This window comes from Lotus japonicus, chromosome 1 (assembly GCF_012489685.1).
Source record: "Lotus japonicus ecotype B-129 chromosome 1, LjGifu_v1.2".
Classification (NCBI taxonomy): domain Eukaryota; kingdom Viridiplantae; phylum Streptophyta; class Magnoliopsida; order Fabales; family Fabaceae; genus Lotus; species Lotus japonicus.
The window spans coordinates 11387731-11410256 of record NC_080041.1 but is presented as its reverse complement, the minus strand read 5'-3'; the positions used below and the strand labels follow the sequence as shown (position 1 = coordinate 11410256).

General features: G+C 38.3%; 2 protein-coding genes and 1 long non-coding RNA gene across 4 annotated transcripts; 2 read left to right on the top strand and 1 right to left on the bottom strand.

Annotated features, from left to right (window-relative positions):
* The first annotated feature begins 2428 nt into the window (after positions 1-2428).
* On the top strand, positions 2429-4601 carry LOC130733603 (uncharacterized). Of its 2 annotated transcripts, none has more exons than XR_009017504.1 (3): positions 2429-2628; positions 4081-4142; positions 4465-4601. It is a non-coding gene; the product is annotated as an uncharacterized LOC130733603 (long non-coding RNA). The 2 variants fall into 2 exon arrangements; XR_009017503.1 differs by lacking the exon at positions 4465-4601 and adding an exon at positions 4317-4402.
* An 11861-nt stretch (positions 4602-16462) lies between these two features.
* Positions 16463-17318, top strand: LOC130731603 (uncharacterized). The gene is made up of 2 exons (XM_057583882.1): positions 16463-16566; positions 16652-17318. Exon 2 carries the CDS (start codon positions 16676-16678, stop codon positions 17033-17035), a length of 360 nt encoding a protein of 119 aa, XP_057439865.1. The 5' UTR covers positions 16463-16566; positions 16652-16675; the 3' UTR covers positions 17036-17318.
* A 3192-nt stretch (positions 17319-20510) lies between these two features.
* LOC130731602 (uncharacterized) lies at positions 20511-21572 on the bottom strand. The gene is made up of 2 exons (XM_057583881.1): positions 21314-21572; positions 20511-21221 (listed from the first exon to the last, which is right to left on the bottom strand). The coding sequence occupies exons 1-2, from the start codon at positions 21548-21550 to the stop codon at positions 20871-20873; spliced, it is 588 nt and encodes a 195-aa protein (XP_057439864.1). The 5' UTR covers positions 21551-21572; the 3' UTR covers positions 20511-20870.
* Positions 21573-22526: the final 954 nt, after the last annotated feature.

The following is a 22526-nucleotide window of genomic DNA, read 5'->3' as shown; positions in this document are numbered from 1 at the left end:
TTCAAATTGTGAAAATTTTGTACTGCCGTTAGCTTTCCATCCAATTGCTAACGGGAGTTGCTATTTTCACCCCCTTTTTACCAACTGCACAACCTACACTAAATTAGAAAAACAAATTTTTTAATTTATTCTCTCTTCTTCCCTTCCAAAATAACTTAGCAGCCGCCACTCTCCTTCCACGCCCATGGCTTCACCACTGAACCATCCTTGTCCTTCCTGATCTCGTTTTCATCTTCACCCAATCGCACACCACGACTCCCTTCTTCCTCCTCCACAAATTGTGCCACCACCATGCTCTTTTCCGATCGCGCCGCCACCACACTGCGCCTTCTCTCTCGCGAATTCCGGGTTTGGTGTGGCTATTCCCACACTCTGTCCCCGACACCGCCACCCAATCTGTTCCTGTCGTTGCTACCAGGTCCAGGACCGCTGCTCATCCTCGTTTTCGTGCGTCAATTCTAGCTCCAGTGCTTGTTGTTCGCCATTCCTGTGGTTGGTGCATTTTCACCCTTTGTTTTGAACCCATGACTTAGATGCTAGAAATTTCAACCCATTTGGGAAAAAAATGATCTTTGATGAGAAGGTTGCATTTTGACGGAGACCCACGTGAAGAAATGAGGATTTAAATAAAGGGGAAACACCAGAATCAGTTGAAGAAATCAAAAATTTAGAATTGAGGTTGTGGGTGTGATGGAAAAGCAGAAAAAATGTAGAATTTTGAGTATCTTATATGGGTGAAGAACTCAGAATTGATGGATTGAACATAGAGAATCTAGGGTTTTGGTGTTTGGTGAAAGAATCAAAACTTGGGAGGGAAGAATGAATGAAGATATTGGGTATATGAGAGAAAGGCAGCATATCACTGCAAAACAAGCCTTGCCCACCGTGTGAGCTTCCAGCTTTTCCCCTCTATTGTTGTTTTGGGTGGTTTTACCAAATAGATGGTGATGAGATTGTGAAGCTTGCATCTGTGGTGAATGAAAGGAGAAAAGTTTATTTGTGGGGATGATGAATAACGTGATTTATTGCTGGGTTTTTTTTCTGGGTTTTTTTGTTGTATGCCATGAAGAAGATGAAGATCATGAGGGAAGAGATGAAGATGATAGATTTTTATTAATTTTTCTTCAAAAATCATGTAGGTGGTGCAGATAGTAAATAGATGGTGAAAATAGCAACCTCCGTTAGCTTTTAGACGGCTAACTAACTGAAGGAGTATATTTTCACAAATTAATACATGAGAGAGGGAATCTGCTCATTTTAAACATGAGGGAGGAACTTCGCACAACGTTGAAAGATGAGGGAGCAAATGTGCAATTAAGCTTTTATACAATGGGTTGAACTCTATTGAATCTATCTTTGTTAAAGACATCTCTCTTTGTTAAAGACATCAAGTCCAAACATTGTCTATTATTTGTCAAAATACTTTTATCACAATTGTTTCTTTAACATTTCAATTATAAATTTCTTGGTTGAGTTTTTCCAATAGTAAGCTTCATTAATTAATGTATACATTCAGTGTTGTTGTCTACCATAAAATTTATCTCTCTTCAGCTCATCTAACATTTGGTATAGCATTTAATGTATCACCTTTTAAATGATATAAAGCTATCAGTTCCCCCCTGTTGCTTCCTTCCAACCCCATTCTTCATCCAACCATTTCCTTTCTTCCTCCTATTCCCCAAAATCTGCTTCTTCTTCCTTCCAGATGCATAATGTTGTTTTTTATCTATCTTCAATTGTTTCCATACTTTCAGTAGTTTTCATTCAAGTACTTGAATTAAATGATCTGCTTGGTGTTATTTACTTCGTAAGTTAGTAACTCACCACCTCCTAATGACTTTTTAATTATTTTTGTCCATTGTCACAAACTTCAATTTGTTTCGTTCTATGTTTGTAAAACCATTATTTTGTTGAGATATTTTGGCAGATGTGTAACTATGAAGTTACTCTTCAGATTATTTTTTTATCTATTAGTCAACTTTATTCTTTGTTGATTACAATATAACAACCTATCATTAATATAATATTGCTATTTTGACTATCCCATTGCTATTTCGTAGATTTACCGGCTACAGCATTTTTCACTTTAGACCACGCTAAATTCTTCAACGGAGAAAAAACCGTGGCCTATGTATAGTATATGCCACGGTTCAATAACTGTGGAAGGTTGGTGACCACGGGTGCAGAAAAGCGTGGCGCTTGCATTTTATTCCACGGTTTAACTATCGTGGACGTTTGATGGCTACGCCTTTCAAACCGCGGAAGCCTTATCGTACTAATCAAACTGTGGCATAAAACTCAATATTTTTTTGACAAAAATAAAATTCCTTCCGCCAAAAATTTGTAACTTCCCGCGTGTGTTTTTGTATTTGGCACACAACTAGGATCAATTTTTTATTAAAAAATATTTAAAAGTAAAAAGGAAGAAAACCCCCTAAAAATCCCTAACACTCTCCTCTCAGAACTTCACGATATATGACAAAGAGAGACTATGAACCCTAGCTTTCTCCATCTCAATTGATCGTGATCGACCCTCCTCCCTCCGCCGGCACCGCTCGTATCGCGCGACCGTTCTCTCTCCACCAGCAGGGCTCATCTTGCGTGATCCTCCTCTCTTTGCTGTTGAAGGTATGTATTTAGGTCTGTTGGGGTGGGTGTTTCTTTTTTGGGTGTTTTGGTGCTTTCCTTGCCTCAATTAGTAGCATATTCTACTGTCCTTTGGTGTGTTTGGATTCTTGCTTGCTGATTTGGGTTGTAATTCGTGGCGGGGTTATGTTATCTGATTTTGGTTCTCATCTATTTTGTTAAAGAGTGAGTGTTTTTTGTAGCAGAACACTTAATTGGTAAAACTAATCAAAGAAGCTAACCCTGTCTTTGTATCTACGTTCTATCATAGAGTGAGTATTTTTTGTAGGAACACTTGCAGTGTCTATGCCGGCAGCTTTTACCTTGGCGGCCAGGACTGTGTTGTATGAATAAACTAGGCTTTGCATTATGCAAAATATCCTTATCCATAAACCAATAATTTACAACAAAATAAACTATAGAAAGTGATAGCAGCATAAAGCAATGGCCAATGAAACCACAAATTGTAAAATACTGCATATATTTGGTCGTATCTACTGCATAAAAATATTGAAGCTGAAGGAAGCATAGGATAAGTGGAAGTTGGAACCTGGGACAAAATCAAAATCAAAATCTATGTTTAAGTTACTCAAACAATTTATTAGTCTAAAAGGGGCCTATTAGGAGGATAAACACCCTTAAATGGGATAGTGGAACTTATAAAAGCTGACTTATGTTGGTCTTATGGTATGTCTCCACTAATATATATTGGTGCTGGCACTGCTGATTGGGCCACATCCGCTCCCACTTTCATTTGCATAGTATCAAAATAGCTAAATACTTTTCATTCTTAAACCTTTCTGTCATTAGACTTCACTTTTGGGGGGAGAAAGAAATATTTTATAAGGATGTAAAGCAGCCCAGCCCAGCACGTGTAGGTCTCTAACGGATCAAGAGATTCTAAAAAAGGTTGGGGTGTCTCTCTCTTATATTCCATTCTTTATGTGTCTAGGGTGAGATTGAGGTAAAAATGTATTGTTTAATTTCCTTGAACATTATCTAGCTAGCGAGCGCATATGTATCTCCAAGAGACACTAGTCATTTCTTACTACTTGGTTTTTTTTATAGATGGCCCTATATATTAGTCCCTTGTTGTTAATCTTGTAGATAGTAATCACAATTCTAATGAAAGATGATAGGTATATTACTAGCATCATGTGAAAGCCCTGATCAGATGCTTCCTTTGATTTTAATAAAGCTTTTTTCCTTTTCGAAAAAAAGATACTTGTACTGTTCTATAATTGGTTTTCATTTGAGTTAATCAACCTACTTTATATAATTAAATCCTGGAGGTTTTTATAGTGTGAATATGTGGACTTGTTGGTTAATAAGTAGCTATATTGCGTGATTGGTTTGTTTTTTGCAATATAACTTGTTTAGTTTTATTCTCGTTTGATATATATTTGGCTCATATTATATGTGAGTTTTAAGTTGGTTTCTGATTTTTATTTTAAGGAGGTTTGGTCTGGATTGTTGGCATTGAAGTTTGGGGAATTGTTTAAATTGTCTTCGTGAAGGTATGTGTTACTCTACTACTTGATCTCATTTATGCTTAAGTTTTGAACATGATATGGTGTTAAATATGCTTTGATCAGTATTTGATTACTTTCGAATTCAAAAGCACAATTTCATTTAGTGACAGGATATTACACATGAAATTTTTTTATTTATTATTTAATTCCTTTTATTAGATTAAAAAGTGATGGACAAAGAGTGGACAAAACTTGAACTTCCAAGGTTTTGTCCAGAGTATATCATGGGCGTTAATCGATTTTTAGACTTTGCCTACACTAAAGGAAGACCTCGAGATGAGATTTTATGTCCTTGTACCAAGTGTAGATGAAATTTCTGCTATTAAGAAGCAACATAAAGATGAAATGACTGGTATGAAGAGGCAGATGGATGGATTAACATTACTTGTAAGGAACATGTTGAAGCTACAACACCCAAATTTAGATGAAGAAGAGATCTCCAATATGATGGAAGCTGCTCTAGGCAATGAAAATAGTGTAGCTCCGCATTCATCTGCATCGACCTATGTTCCCCCTCACGAAACGGTATTAAAATAATGTGCTTTCTTACCTTCTTCTCCTCACCTTATTTCCTTGGTTTCTCATCCCTTTTCTGCTGCTATTATTGCTTTTGGGCTGTTTTGTGGTTTTGTTGCTGTTTGTAGTGAAACTTTGTTGTGCTTGCTTATTATGCTTTACTTGATTGTACCATGTTGTGACCCTGTTGTTTTGCTCTCTATGATTCGCTACCTTGTGACTCTCTTTAGTAGATCAGGTCCGTGTTGATTAGTGTTACATGTTGTTGTTTGGTTCAAGTTTGTTATGCTGTCCTCTTTTTTACTGTTTCTCTGGCCTTAGCTTAAGCACTCGGTGCGGTTTGCTGGTATTTTGCTGATTTTTCCCTGCTTTTGTTGCTGCCCGAAGCTTATTTCCTCACCCTGTGTTGTCTGATCATGTTGCAAGGGCTGCCTATCTAGCTGTTTCTTTAATTTTGTAAACAAACCTCTTTTGGAAATATTGTCGCATGTGTCTCCATTGGTTGGTTGCTATATTCTTGACTAATATGAAATGATTATTTGGATTGTCTATTTCACTAATTTGTGTGTATTGTGTTTCATGTTAGCAGAATGGGGAGAATGATGATTTTCATGAAAAAGGAGAAGGAGAAGGAGATGGAGATGGAGATGGAGATGGAGATGGAGAAGAAGAATATTGATTGCTTTTGGAGTTGATAGTATTTTCTTATTTTGAAACATTCTTTGGAACTTAGGATGACATCTTGAGATTTTACCTTGTTATGCTCTCCTCGCCTTATTTCCTGTGTTCTTGTTGATTTTAACATTGACATGAATTGACTACAAGCTGCCAGGTTGAACAGGATTAGGCATTGCCATTTTTTTGGTAGTAGTTTTATTTTTTTGCTCTTTGTGTTCTAAATACAATAGTCGTGTTAATTAAGATTTGGTCTTAGTTTCATGTGATTCAGTATTTTGTAATAACTCTCTTGAAATTAGTTGAAATCTTGGGGTTCTTTTAAATGAATCAACTTATGAAGAATAGGTTGATTGTAATTATGTCAGTTGATGTGTACATTTGTTATTGTTACTTTAATAAATAGGTTATTAAAATTAAATATTATTGCAGCAAAACAGATGGTTCCCAAAAACGGGCTCAGATGCAAAACAATGGCTAAAAAAAACAGGGTACAACAGTTACTAACCGTGGCATAAAATAAACTGTGGTTTAAGGCTTCCATAACAACCGTGGTTAAACGCTATTGGCCACGGTTACAAACAAGTGGTGTAATTATAACCGTGGCTCTTGAGTTTATGTGCAACCGTGGCGGAAATATATAGGCCGCGGTTATGAATTGGTGGTGAGAACATAACTGTGGCACTAGAGTAGTGAGTAAACCGCGGCTTAAATATCTAATGCTACGGTTTATAGCACGTGGTACTACATAAACAGCGACCTTACGTTTTTTAATTAACCGTGGATTAAACATGGCAAAACCGTAGCACTTGGACTTGGCCACGGCCACATAACCCGCGACAAGGAAACTGTGGCAGAACCGTGGCGTTAGCTTTTAGCCACGGTTTTTCCACATTGCCCCGCGGTTTTCCGTCCGCGGTGGAAGGCCAAAAATGCTGTAGTAAATCTATGTTTCATCTCTTATCCTTTTTAAAAGCATCTCCCCTTTTATCTCTATATAAGACGGTGCTCAAACTATGTACCATAATGCTCATATGCAAAAAAAAAAAATCACTTTTCATATTTTTTTTTTAAAGCATTTTAATGTCATATATACATGTATTGATATATTTGTATAACTATATTAGTTAAAATAATTAGGCCAGGTAAAAATTACTATCTTGGATTGCTCTCATAAAGACATGTGTGAAATACTAATTCGTTTTCAAATATATGTAAGATGATGAAATAATTTTTTTTCCAAATTTTAAATTGTTTTCAATTAATATTACAGATGTTAATTTTTTACTATAACAAAAATTGATTTTGCCACTGTTTTGGAAGATCTTCATGTACTTTATGATGCAAGAAGCCCTCCAGAGCCAAGACCTCACTGAACTTAGCCTTTGACACTACTGCATCAGTTAATTTGAATTGTCATCTTCATTGGCTATAAATACCTTTCATTTGTTCTCAATTGATTCACAATTGTCTGAGTTCTCCAAACTCCTTTTCCTGCAAATTTGATTTTTTGATCAATTTGCTTAACTTCTAATGGATACTCGGTTGTCAACCATTGACCATGTTACCTCCATTCATCAACAAGGTCGCAACTGGAGCATCAAGGTTCGTGCTATTGCTGTGTGGAGAGTTCCATTTGACCATGTTACACTAAGACCCTCCTGCATGGACATGATCCTGATGGACAGATTTGTAAGTTCAAATCCCTCAATCTTCAACATTTTATGGACAGTTTATAAAAGTAAATATTGTGTTGTTTTCTTCACTCATAAGTTTTCTCTATTTTTGTTAGGGGACCAAGATACATGGTTCTGTGTGCAGGAGGCACCCAACTATTCGTGCCATGCAGGCTGGCAGAGTGTACCAGATCTCCAACTTTAAGGTTGTTTTGAATGATGATATTCGACTAACCCCACATCAATTTAGATTGATCTTCCATACATGCACCATCATTGCTGAAAGTTTTGATGTTCGCATTCCTCGAAATGGCTGGTCCCTTTGCAACACTCAGATAATTCGCAACAGGAGTGATGAGTTCACCCACCTGATTGGTATGTAGAAGCCATATTTTATTCAAAATGACCCGAGTCCAATAATCCATGTGTTACAAGTTCCATATTATTTTGAGAAATAACACAACTCTAAATCTTATAATTTTTTTTCAGATTGTTTGGGAGTTATTTTGGCTGCCTCTCAGGAAAAGATATTTATAAAAGATGGTCAGCTCACTAAGATGTTATTTATTGATCTGCAAGATACAAGGTATTTTTGTCAAAGTAATTTATGGCTTACATTTAGTATATTCATTATTATGACTTACATCTCAAGCACCTCATATGTCAGGGGAAAAATCAGATGTATGGTGATTGGGAGTCTGGTCAACATTGTTGCTGAGTACTTGGCTTCCAACTGGACTTTGAGGCCTATAATTGTATTACAGTTTGTTAAGGTGAAGAGCTTCAGAGGTATGTGCAAACTCTTTTGAATAGTAGTCACAATTCTTCTACCTAATATAATTTCAAGTAATCTATGTAATCTAATTTATCTTTTGCCCCTCAATAACTACACACTTTTTCTATATGTAGACAAATTCCTTATTGAGGGTACCCCTGTTGCGTCAAAAGTCCACTTCAACCCAGATATTGAAGAAGCTATTGAGTTAACTCAAAGGTATTAACTATTTACTACATCATGATTAATCTTTCATTACAGGTACCCCTTATAGTACTATCTCTGACCTTTATTTAACTGGTCTATTTGCAGAATGGATGCTCTTGGTTTTAATTACCATGGTCCTGTTGGTTTTATTCGATCTGATGAACCTAGTCTGAGTCTTAGAGATGATATGCTGAATACTCACCCTAGGAAAACTTTAACTCAGCTGCTGGACAACAAAGAGGTGTTAAATTTGCTACATATTATCAACTTCATATTTATGTAAATTTGCTACATTATTTGTGCTTTAGATCATTTGTTTTGTATCTACTCTAACTACTTCAATATTCAGGGAGGGATATTCATAGTCCACGCTGGAATAGTTGGAGTCCTTAAGGATGGACCGTGGTTTTACCCCTCATGCAGATGTTTTAGTGAGCTTAGAGTCAATGGTGTTAAATATGATTGTCTAAAGTGTGGACGCAGCACTGATAAAATGATTAACAGGTATGTTGTAAGAATTCATATTTTTTAAATTTATTTAATTGTTAACCTTATGCTTTAGTTACCTAATGATTTAACATGTTGGTACTTATACTTATTACAGGTTTCGGTTCAAGGTTGAAGTTTATGACGGTGTTGACAGCGCTATTTTTGTTCTTTATGATCCTGAGGCAGAGTTGATTGCTGGTTTTTCCTGTGAAGAATTGATGAATTCAATTGAAGTATTATCTTCATGATTCTTGATTTTGATTAGTGTTTCTTCCTTTATTTACACTTTCCCTTCAACTGCTGAAGAATTGATAACCAATCTGTTGCGTTTACATTTTAGCTTGAGAAGAAAGTGATTCCGGAAGGACAGTATCCTGATGACATTGAAGACCATATAGCTGGGTTAGAGATGCTTTTTAAGGTCCACAAAAAAGTTGGGAGGCTGTATGGCAAGGATGGTTGCTTTGAGATTTTGAGGATTTGCACTGACCTGGACATCATTGCAATGTTCCATGACCATGATGCCATAGTTACCCCAAATAAGGTTAATTGTTAAATAATGGATGTTTTGCTGTCTTTTAAACTTAACACATAACTTCTTTTATTTATTTTCACACTAGGATTCACAATAGAATAACATGGTAATTATTTGGAGTAATTCATCCAGTTTTTTCTATAAATGTTCGAATTGTTTTGTACTCATGTATGTGGCTGCACAACAGGCAAAGTTCATGCCATCTTTCACTAAGATGGGAAGTGCTGAGGGGAGTTGCTTGACCTTGAGTGACAAGGGTCATGCATTATCTGAATCTCACACTATTGAAAGAGGTGATCGTCGCTTGCGAAGGAAGCTGTTGATAGATTTTGAGTCAGAAGATGAGGATGTTGTTGCTGCTGAGGTTGTTGCTGCTGAGATTGATGGAAAGAAACATATTGCTGATAGTGAGATTGATCTAAATAATGATCCAAAACCACCAATTGCTGAAATTGAAACTAAAGATGTTGGTGAGAACAAATCTTTAGATGCAGATGGAGGCAGAGATTTAACCAATGATGGTTCTCCTATTTCTGATGAATTTGAAGTACCTAAATCTGGAGTCCCTTATGCTGAAGGTGATGCTGGGAAGGAGATGATTGATTTCATATTTGATGATGATGACCTTACTGGCATAGTGTCTGATGAGGAAAGCATGGAAGACAGCGATTCTTCTGAAGGAGAAGACATGTCTGATAACTTAGATGAATGTGGCCTTAAATATAAGGTGAAGATTGAACCTGTTGATGATGACAATGATAAACTGCTGAAGAAAGTTGCTGAGGATGATTATGTGATTGTGATATCAGATGATGATGAGAAGGATGATGATGAGGTGATTGTAATCTCAGATGATGATGAAATTGCTCCTTGAGTTTCGCTTTACTTATGACTAGGAAGTTTTAGACTAGATGTGGTCTGCTGTGCTGACAAAGGATGCAGATTGTCTTCCATGACAACAGCCAAAAATCTTTTTGCTTATAGTATTAGTAGCATTAGTAATGGTGTCAACTTCAGTCCTCACTGTTTGATGCATGAATTGGAATTGGTCACTGTACTATGACCACAGTTACACATTTCAATCAATGCTTTTATTTTTATCTTTTAATGTAATCCATAGGTATCTCTATGGTGTAACTGGTATATCCAGTAGATGCTGTATTGTTAACCTATCTATGTATGCAATGCTTTCTTTATTATATAGCTGCTTTCATTCCTTATCATTCTTTCATTCTCTCTTGATAAAGATAATAATTGATTGAAACTAGAAACATCGAAGATAACATCACAGATAAGGGAAATGTTGTACTTAAAATATGTTGTGTATAGATTAATTTTAGAGAACTTGTATGAAATTCCATGCTATGTTTCTTAATAATATGGTCCTGTGAGATTGATAAAGATTGTACATCCATTTGAGTATCACTTTCCAAGTTATAAAGACATAAAAGCTTTGAAGACAATTCAATTAAGCAAGCTATACAGGTGTCCAGTTTACTTATACTCAGTTTCGGCAAAGCAGATTAACTTGGTCACAGAAGTGGATAGATGCATCTTTCCTTCCAGGTATGATGATCAATTCATATAACAAATCAAAAAATCCTATATATAATTGTTAAATGTTGAGCTTGGTCAAGCATATGCTGCTAAGTATGAATAAAGACAGCAAATTTATGATTTTTTTTGCAGGTTAAAGAGTTTAATCCCTTAACATCACTAATAGAAAGAAAGAGTGCAACTTCTAAACTTGGAAACTCTAATGAATATTTGCACATGCCATTATTTTTCCAGCTATATGACTGATAGCAATTCCGCAAGTGTACGGATTGATCGAAGTAATACAAAAGATATCGAACCACAGAGATAGTTGTTTATCAAATTGTTCAAAGACTTTTAATGTTTAGAATTGTAAAAGGAAAAGCAATGTATGTTTGAAGTTTGGTTGTGTGAAAAACACTTGTGAATTAAAGCTAGAATTATAATTCAGAAAAGAAGTACCCTGGGCAAAGCTCCACTTAGTCCAATTATGTTTCTCAAATCAAGTTCTTATATGAAGTTTAGAATCCTTATCCATGGTGATGTAGCCTCTACCTCTACTTGTTAATTCCTTAATCAAGTAAAACATTCAATTTCATTTGCCAAACCTAATTCCTTAGTGCCTAGTCAATTCAATTGAAGAATGAAGTTTATAAGTTCAGGCCAACACAATAAGTTTCTACCCTTATTCCTAAGTGATAGCAAACAAATCAATCTAATCCCAAGTCCCTTAATCCTCACCAACTTCCGTTGTGCAAGAAGAAAGCAAAACACTTGTGTGCACTCAAGAGAATATTGATTCAGAGAAAAGATACATGGAAGAGAAACTTTATTCATATAAGAAAATGAGAAGTCTAAACCATAATCAGAACTAAGGTTCACTTCACCCAGAATACAAAGAGAAACTAGCCAAGCATGGCTATGAAATTCATAATGCAAATTAAAAGAGCAAAAACCTGAATCAAGAGTGCCAAGAAGCCTCCCACAAGCTCTAAGAAACTAAAACTTAAGTTTTGCTCAGAAAATGCAAAGATACCTAAAAGAAATCACAAAATCCTAATTTATAGACTTTCCAGCGGCCCGCCACGCATGTGCGTGGCCTCCTCCACGCACATGCGTGGATGATCTGTCAAAAAAACGCTCCTAGGTCTGCTTACCACGCATGTGCGTGGCCAAAACGGCGCACATGCGTGGCTTCCACGTTCCTTCAGCTTTTTCCATCAGAACCACCACGCATGTGCGTGGCCTGAGGGGCGCACATGCGTGGTCTTCACCAGATTCCCCCCTTCGTTCACAGAACAGCCACGCATGTGCGTGGCACAGGTGGCGCACATGCGTGGCTCATCAGATTCTTCTCCGAATTTTGTAACTCCTTCTTCAACTATCATCATGGCTCATTACTTGGTCTTCAATCAACTTCATTAGCCATCAAAAACACCTGAAACCTTCAAGGAATCTTAACAAACCATCATTCCACCAATGTAACTCATGGATCCACTCATTTAATCACAATAATTCAGAAATCATCTATTCAATTCATCAAATAAAACTCCTAATATGCAATCAACTCTCATATTCTCTCAAGATTTCAGCTCAAATCTGAACATAAGAATTAACCTCAAACTAAAACTAATAAAAAGACCAAATAAATAAATTAAAAATGCCTAAACTAATGCAAATGCAATTATGAACTATAAAGGGACCCAACTTGACTCAACACTAAATGAAGGACTCAAAAAGAAGAATAAAGAGGCAAAAAGGACTCGATAAACATAGAATAAACCTCGGGTCATCAATGACCTTAAGCTAATTGTTGTAAATTTGATTGTAGGCACATAGATATGGTCTTTTTTTATCTTGAATGTTGTTGCATGATGTAGATTGCTATTGATGTGTACACCATTTCTGAGAGCAAAGAAGAAAACTCCCTGTGAGTAGTTTAGTCAAGCATCCTAGTAAATGTCTTCCCACCAGCAGTGAAATACAAAACAGCAACTATTAAAGCATCAAGAGACAAGATATGGCGCAGGTGCGCTGATACAGAACCTTATATAGCACATCTAAAGCAAACACCACCCGAAGCTGCATATGTAATCTTATTTGAATGCCAGAATGCAATGATACCAGATAAATCATGGACGACTTTGTTCATGGCTTTGGGACCAACTATAGTCAATTTTTGATTTTGATTCACCATTTAAAATTATAAGTTACAAATGATTTTTGTACTGGTATATATCATATTTATCTCCTTCAACTATATTTTCCTATTTTGATCTAAATAATCTATATTTTGACATGTAATCAAAGCTACTGTTTTAAAAATCCATATCTTTTCTATTACATAAACTTTATCATAAATATATGTCAGCAGATTTTACTTTTGCCCACAAAATCTGGTACTTCATATCTCTACATTAAATGGGTTGTACTACACCTATTTAACCACAACTAGATCAACAGTAAATATAATAGTATTCAAAGGTATAGACTACCACTATCTCTATTCCATTGCTCAGCCAGATCAATATATAGAGGTGGTATTCATCATCTTTCTCTTCCTTATCCACGAAACTGATCACCAGGTTCTGTGTTCAACACTTTTATTTGGAGTCATCTCCTTGAATCAATTACTGTCATCATTCTTACAGCAACACATTTGATGTCTTCAATATTAAGTGGTATGTCCTTTTGCTTTCATTTAGTTAACATTATATTGATCAATTCATTTTGTTCCTTCTGTTAACTTCCAACAGGTCATGCTTTGGTCTTCCTCATTGTTCAAGAATTTAAATCAGTGATTTTCTTTTGTATACAGATGTGACTAACCAGTTAGATCACTCTTATGTTCGTTTATCCAATAGAAAACCAGGTTAGAATAATATGTGTTACATTAAACCATTGTTTGCAAAAGACACTTATATTGAATATGTTCTTATGTCATCAGGCAGAGGAGCAAAGAGGCCTCGAGTAAGATCTCAATCATCAACTTCTGGTGCAAGTCGATCACGTAGAAGAGTAGATTTTAGTAAGTTACCTTTTGCTATGCTTACAAACACACATCTTTTTTTATCCAGTGACTAAAATTCTGTATATATCTCTCAGTGGTACCATGGGATCTAACTGTGGAAAGCTCAACACAAACCACAGCTCAACCCGTTCCAAATAGATCACCAGGTACTGATTTTGTTTTTTGAGAGGAAACCACCTTTCATCATTTGCATGGTCATTACCAAGAAGTCAAGACAACATTGATTCCCAAAGGAAGAATATGAATAAAGTAGCTTTGCAATTTTACAAAATTTGACAAAGGCATATTTAATTGATGGTCTGAGCTGTAGAAATGGTAGTCTAGATCTTCCTTCCACTATTTTGCTTCAAGTCAACCTACTAAAGAATAAGACAAAGGTTATTGGCATAGTTATCAAATCATGTATTGGAGTACCCTTCAGGCTTCAGTGTCCTAAGTTTTCCATATTGTAGTTTTTTTTTTTTCCGGTCTTAAAATGTAGATTGATAATGATACCCATACATTGCATTTATATAGTAGGTTTCTTTATTAATTTATTCCTATTGTATAGATTATCATAGATACTGTCTTTGTAATAAATACATCTTACAAACTCTCAAAATCCAATTTTCATTCAAATGGTGGCATCATTTGATGGTCGTCACCTATCTAATGCCTCTTACCTTATGTCCTTCACGTATGAAAGTTTGTGAATCTGAAAGGAACTTTCATTTAACATTTTCTTGGATGACAGTAACAAAATGCTACAGCCTACAAGAGGTATAAGTTTATGAACAGTGAGTCAGTGAATTATTTAAGTTGGACAATATAGGCAATTTGCATCACAAGGAAAGAAGTGGAAGGAAGAATAGACGCAACCACATAATTATAGGCCACATGGTGTCTATATATGTTATTACTCAAGCCTTAAAATTTTGAAAATGTGATGTGATTCATCTTGAACTTTTGCATATTTACCTTATTCGCTGCTGTGCATAATAATTTAATAGTTTAATTGCAATTTGATTCCTTAGTTTTGCTTAGGCTGGTATTGATATTTTAGGCTTTAAGCTCGATTTGATATATGAAGAAGGTGGTGGTTAGATTTTGTTCAATTTTAAAGGTTTTTTAGGATATGAGTCTAGAATGTATATCTGGTATTAATAACAAAAAAAACGAAATCTAGATAACGCAAATTTTTAAAGAGTGAGTGGTCTATCACTCCCAACTGTTTCCTCATTCTATAACTTATTGCCCTTCTTTGTCTTCATTTCCATTATTAACCCTGTTTCTCCCCCTAGGCACAATATGAATTATGAAATGACCTAAAACAAAACATATCAAATTTAACCATACTAAGAGAAATTGTGACAGCCAAATATATACAAAAATTGGAATACATGTTCTAATACAAAACTCCATGATTAATCAAATACATATGTATTTGTTATATACAACTATTTTTACTGCATCACTATGTAGCTTTTTATTCTCTAATTATTATGAGAATTTAGTACATTCCACTAATGTAAGTGATTTAGAGGTGAATTATTGGACAGGTTAACAATTTTTAAACTTGAAATAGTTTGCTCTTATCCAATAACAAGAATCAGAATAGTATTATAGGTTAAAGTAGAGTTTAACTTCTTAATGTTGCAAGAACTAAACTAATTTAGCTAATTTTTTAATTGATCTTATATCGGATTAGTAGAGCAATTTATTGACACACCACATTTGCGTGCCTTCATGAGATTTCTACATTACTAGAGCAATTTCTACTGCTATGTATCAACCTGTATTTGGGTTCTTCATGAGATTTTGTAACATTACTCTCTGTCTATCAATGGGTAACAATACTCTTCTCCCAATTTCTAATATATGTTATGGTCTTTATCACTTGGGGTCGGTTGTACAATAGATTGGGTTTTTGGCAGTATGTGTCCACTTAGGTACGTTTGTTCTCATTAAGTTATAGATTGATAGATTGGATACATTGTATATGTAAACATTGAATTCAAAAGTTAAATTAGTGTGGATTTTGTTCACATTGAAAGATTGTTCACCCAAGTTCTTTAGAAGTTTACCATGTATAAAGTTTAGCCCTTCCAAAACATAAGTTTAGCCTTTTTCTTTGTCAACCTCCTGTCAAGGGATTTGGGTTTGGCACCCCACCCTTTAGGCTACGCGCCCCAGCCTTTTTTTTTTATTCCAAAATTACCCATCGGTAAATGATTTGCTGATGTAAAAATACCAATCGGTAAATCATTTCCCGTTATTGTTCCTCAGTATGAACACCTTTATCCCATTACCCAGAACACGAAGAACAATATCGGTTAATCATTAACCGATTCGTATATTGATATCGGTATATCATTTACCGATTGGTAATCTGGCAGTTTGATCACCTTTTCACCATTACTCCTCCCTCCACCAACCCGTCCACCATTACTCCTCCCTCCAACAACCCCCCACCAGCCCCCCATAACTCGCCCAAACTACCTTATTCTACCATTAATCCACTCCTCCCTCACATTTCACCTTCCCACCACCACCACCATCTCCACATTTCCACCACCACCACCACCTACACCACCACCACCAAGGGAAAGCTTTTAACTTCTGGTAAGTGGTGTTAGCTTTGGTACTTTATTTATAGTTAGTTTAAGTAGTTAGTTGTTAGTTTAAGTAGTTAGTTTAGTTAGTTAAGTTGGTAACTTAGGCTGCTGTATCGTGAACTGAATCGGTAAATGATTTTCCGTTAATGTATCAGATTATGATATTCCGTTATAGGACCGGAATTTTATTTACCGTTCTAGGGTCGGTTATTGATTTACCGTTTTTGTTCCAGGGATGACAGAGTCCTTTTTTTTTGTGAATCACAATTGATACATGCTGCTGGATTGGAAAATGATAATCCAGAGGAGCAACCATCACTAGCTGAACCTCCGATTATATCTATAGATGTCTCTCATTTGTATCATACTGATCAGGTACTCATTGCACAAATTTTTGCATGCTTTGTTTGCTTTGTTTATGCCTTGTTTTATGCCTTATGCCTTGTTTATCCTGAAACAGCGTTTCCCTTTGAAAGATGATCTTATGAAATGGGTTCGCGACATTTCTATGGCAAATAATTTTGTTTTGGTGACAACAAAGTCTGATAGTGGTGCGAAGGGAAGAAAAGAATATGTCATTCTGGGGTGTGAGAAGCATGGTGCGTATATTCCCTACAGAGAACCGGATCTTGTTGAAGGAACGTCAATACAAAAGACAGGTTGTCCTTTTAGGCTAAAAGGACGACGTACGAAAGATGATAAAGGTTGGTGGTTGAAGGTGATGGACGGTAGACACATCCATCTCGCAGCTGAGTCACTAGTTGGCCACAATTACGCTGGTAGACTGAATAGTGAGGCGAAGGAGGACGTGATAAATCAGGCTAAGACTTGGGTTCCACCTTGAAAGATGTTGGCGTCCTTGAAGGAAAAAGATCCTTCAAACTTGACTACCATCCAACAAATTTATGGTGTTTGCAAGCGGTTCAGACAATCCGTTCGTGGGTCACTGACAGAGATACAATACTTGCTGAAGAAGTTGGACGGTGAGAAGTATGTTCACTTCGAACGAAATGAACCCGGATCGGAAGTGATTAGAGATATATTTTGGGCTCATCCGAATGCCGTCAAACTTTTCAACACATTCCCATATGTAGTGATCATGGATTGCACATACAAGACCAACAAATACAAACTACCCTTGCTCGAGATTGTTGGCCTGACCTCCACGGATAAAACATACTCAATAGCATTCTGTTACATTGGCAGTGAGACCACAAATGACTACATTTGGGCATTGGAGTGTATGAAGTCTCTGATTTTCGACCAATCCAGGTTGCCTAGAGTGATTGTGACGAACAGAGATCTTGCCTTATTGAGTGCTGCTTCACAAAGCCTTCCCACCACCACCCATTTACTATGCTTGTGGCACATCAACAAGTGTGTTTTAGCAAAGTGCAAAGAGTATGTTGGCACGGATGATTTTGCTCAAGAGGTTATGGACAAGTGGGCCGAATTGGTAGATGCTCCAACAGTTCCAGAATTTGAAGCTCATTGGATTGAATTGTTTAACATGTGCAAGCATAAACACAAGTTGAAATTTGCCACTTATTGTTCTACTACATGGTTGGTCCACAAGCAGAAATTTGCCAAGGCATGGACAAATCATGTGATGCATTTTGGAACAACAACAAGTAACAGGTACAAAAATTATGTTATGACTTGTTATATGTATTTCATTTCATAGATTATTACAGTATTAATTCTTACATGTGCGATGTTGGTTTGCAGGGATGAAGGTGCACATGCCAGCTTGAAGTTGATGTTGCGGAACAGTAAGGGTGACTTGGCCACATCATGGGATGCGTCGCATAGTTTGACCACCAATCGTCACACTGAGATAGTAGCATCGTTTGAGCGCAATATGAATAAAATTGATCACCTTTTCAAGACCCCTTTCTACACAAATATTAGGGCATTTGTGTCAATCAAATGCCTGAAACTCATTGATGTTGAACTGACAAGAATGCGAGCCTGCGGCGGCAGATGTGATTGCTTATTGAGAGAGACTCATGGACTACCTTGCGGTTGTCAACTTGCAGGTTACCGGTCAACCACTCTCCTGTCAACTACTTCCAATTATTTATATTTGTGATTCAATGTAACATGTCTGTGAACTTGCAGATTATGAGAGGATTCCGTACGAGGCCATTCATCCATTCTGGAAGAGCCTAAGTTGGGAGCATGTACCTGTTGCAGATACTGGCAGCTCAGATATTTGCGGACTAAACCATGGAGAGATGCACCCAGAAGTTGAGGCACTGACACGTTATTTCCATTCTTTGGATACTGGAGGGCAGAGTATGGTAAGGAGGAAGCTTCAGGCGATATATTGTCCTGAAAGGAGTACACTATGTACTCCTGAGCTTCAGATAAAGTCCAACCGCACTGCTAAGTTGAAGGAGAGCAAACAACCCAAGGGTCGAGCAATAGGATCCTTGACTCGTGATCCTTCAGCGTTTGAACTTACTGACAAGAAGATTAAAGAGGAAAAGAAGTCTTCACAACCAGCAAAGAGGAAGAAGCGTGTGAAGAAGTCTGATACAAGCCATTTCATGTGTAACTTTCCAGCCTTTCTCCATCCATATATTGACACAGTTACAGATGTTGAGGATGATGGTAACTGTGGCTATAGATCCATTGCTGCATTACTGGGGCATTCCGCCGGTCAGGACGGTTGGCCTTGGGTTAGGGCTTCATTGATACAAGAACTTGAGACCAATGTGTTAATGTATAATAGGATGTGGGGCACAAATGTTGTTTATGGCTTACATGATCGTCTCACTCTTCCTATTGGTGACCCGGCCACCCCTGACAAATGGTTTCAACTGCCAGAGATGGGATACCTTGTTGCCACAAAGTACCAATTGGTTCTCGTATCCTTATCCTCTATGGGTTGTAACACATACTTTCCACTGATAGGAGCCGGCCCACGAGATGAGCATACTGTTATAGCTATTGGACATGTGATAAATCACTGGGTACAAGTATATTTTGACCAAATACACTAATATTTTAGTTGCCTACTAGCTTGTCGATTAATTTTTGTATGTGGAAGTTATCTAATTTTATGGTTATTCTCTAAAATGCAGCTCCAATTAACTCCTGGACATCCTATGCCGACTATTGGTCCCCAGTGGGATTGACACGCTGATCTTGCCTCCAAATACTGGCGCAACCTATATGGTCCACGTTTAGGCATGTATGATGCACAATTCCAAGCTTGGCTTGGTGCTTTTAGTGGTCATGCGGACTATGTTGACATCACCACAGATTGAATGTTCTTGTATTGTGTAATATTAATTTGTAAACTCTCTGTAATTTGGTAGAATGTGGCCCTTATCACAGGTTGTTGTTAATGATGAAAATCTAGACATCATCGTAGATTGGCAGGTTCATGCGTGTACTTTTGGTAATGTTAATTTGATGTACTTTTGGTAATGTTAATTTGATGTACTCTTGTCATTTTCATTTTCATTACCCTCCACCACCAACCCTGACATTACTCTCAACCACCAGCCCCAACCACTCTTCTACCATCCACCAGTACACCTTAAATGTTTTGACCGCACTCCTGAGCTATAAATATCTGTTGTGTCTTGCCTCTTCTTCTTACTCTTCATTCCTCATCTTCCTGTCTATTGTGTCTTGCCTCTTCTTCTTACTCCTCATTCTACACAATGGAACAAGACCCAAATCCATTCCTCCGCCATTGCAAAGGTCAAAGCAACAACTCTGGCAGCTCTCGTCCTCTCATTCCTGGCCCGGCTGGCGCCATCCAGGCTGCCATGTATGCCCGTAGATCCACCCCTAACACACCACTCATTCCGACCCAGGAAATCGTGAGGCGTGTGCTAGATCATGGATCAACCGAAACCGATCCTGATTTCAACTCACATGCTTGGCTATCAGCCCTGCAAGAGTGGGGAATAGCCACTCCGCTGGGCTCTCTGACAGCGAACGTTGAGAGGGTGGAGAATGTTGTTGCTGTTATCAAATCTTGCACTCCCAATGGGTTTGGAGATGCGAAAGTTACCCTCAAGGTATGTCTTGTCCTTGCTTTTGTAAGGCCTTGTTTTTGGTCCCCCTTGACTAACCGTTCTTATTTACTTCTCAAACGATTTCAAAAATTTAGGACCCGACGGGTGCTGTTGATGCTAGCATCCACCGCAAGGCCTTTACTCACAGTGAATTTGCGAATGACATAACTGTTGGATCTGTTCTCGTTCTCCCAAAGGTCTGAAACCTAAACATGAAACTTGCTTCTTTTTTTGGACAGTTAAGCATGGTTTAATTAAAGTATACATTTCACTTGCAGGTTGCTGTGTTTGCACCTAGAGGAACTGTTTGTTATCTTAATATAACATTGCCCAACCTAGTGAAGGTATTCCCAAAAGATTGCGGACCCCATGACTTCATCGATATCACAGAGGAATAATTTTGTTTTCGGTGTTGCTTATGTTTAATTTGGTTGTGTAACCGTTTAACTTATTGTCATGGATTACTACATGCTTTGAATTATTTATATGTTGTCGTTGTTTCTGTTTTTTTCATTATAAGAGTCATAATATTAAGACTAAAAATATAACACATGTAAATAAAACGAGGCAAGAGTCATAACATAACATAAAAAGTCCTAACATATACATAATAATGGATCCCACATAACAAGTGTAATCAAATCACTCTCCCCGACCCCGCCCCCTGCGACCTCTGGGTCCACGAGCTCGACCTCCACGAACACCCTCTCCAGGATCACCCTCTCCACGAGCTCTGCCTCCACGAGCTCCGCCTCCACGGGGTCGGCCTCCACGAGCTCTGCCTCCACGAGTTCTGCCTCCACGAGCTCTGCCTCCCGCAGATGCGGCTCCTCGAATAGCAGAAAAGGCAACTCCCTGGGTACCAACGAAGGAACTCCGTCGAAAGAGATCGAGCGGCCTCTCCGTGAGGATTCGGGGCTGTGTCCCTGGAGCAAGAGCACCTGGCACCTCCAGGGACTGCTCCAACAACTCCACACCCCTACGTATGGCAGACTGCATAAAAATAATATACAAAAATAATTTCATTAACAAAAATCACAATTGAATGAATAAAAATAATATACAAGTTTAGAATCCAAACTTACCACGGCACTAAGCTCCTCCCTCCTATCCTCAGGGATGATGAACACATGGGACACTCTGCTATACCACCTCATGTAACCCTCCACCGCCTCTCCCGGATATGTAGCAGGTATCCCCTGAGGGCGGAGGTGCGGCTCAAACTCAGCATAGGCAGCATCTGTGGTCTCAGCAAGGGACCCCGTCGTCTGGATCTCAGAGGGGTGTCGAGGGATGTCCTGTATGAAGCCAAACTGGCGCATAACCCGCTCTGGTAGATGTCGGCTCACAGACCGACCGTAAGGTGTCCTGATGTAGCCGGAATAGAGGGCCCTGGGATCCCGCGGTCGAACATCTCGATGGTCCTCAAAAGGGGTCCATGTGATATCATCCACTGTAAGCTCATCGAGCATGACTCGTCTCTCATCGAGTCCGGAATGCGCGATCCGAGACGTGGACCACCGCTGCGCCCTAGGCTGGTCCTGTGTGTAGCCGGGGACCTCCGTCCTGATAATGACGCTGCTGGATATGTACTCATACGCCCATGACAGCACGAGGGAGGTGAACCCACCGATCTGCGCTGTCTTCCTGCGGGAAGCACGACTCAGTTGTTCGTACAACGATGCCAGCGCAATCGCACCCCACGCGTACTCCGACACGCGACCGAGGTCCTCAAGCATCCCGATCTAGTAGACAGTAGTGTGGTAACCACCACTCTTGCTGGCAAAGAGGGTGGCACCAAGCTGGTTCACCAGCCAGATCCTAGCAGCATCCTCATAGCGTCCCTCTACAATGAAATGAATTAAGTTAACAGTTATTAATAATACGCTAAAAATAAATACAACTTAATAAAGTAATGATTAAGACATACCATCCATAGCAGACGTGTACATGGTCTTCAGAGTAATGAACCGAATGTTCTGGCCACCCGCCGCCTCAAACTCAGCCAGATAATCAGCAACAGATCCTCCCAGGAGCTGGGCGCAGAGCGCTGCAACCTCATCTCGCTCCCCTCTGCCCGGAGTGTAGAACCTCGACCCTGTGGGAAGATGGAGAATAGCCGACACATCGTCCAGGGTGATAGTCATCTCCCCGAACGGCATGTGGAAGCTACTCGTCTCCTCATGCCATCTCTCAACAAGGGCCAGTATGACAGCTGGGTCTGTCTCCGGTAACCCGCACCAAGGCAGGTGATACAAACCCGTCTGTTGCAGCAGCTGTCGCACATGTGTGTGGGCC

Bases quoted from the DNA above. Each gene is read 5' to 3' on its own strand.
- LOC130731603 (XM_057583882.1), top strand. From the start codon at position 16,676: ATGAAATGGGTTCGCGACATTTCTATGGCAAATAATTTTGTTTTGGTG.
- LOC130731602 (XM_057583881.1), bottom strand. From the start codon at position 21,550: ATGCGCCAGTTTGGCTTCATACAGGACATCCCTCGACACCCCTCTGAG. The intron at 21,222-21,313 runs GTAAGTTTGGAT...ATTTTTATGCAG, and splicing joins GGGAGGAGCTTAGTGCCGTG to TCTGCCATACGTAGGGGTGT.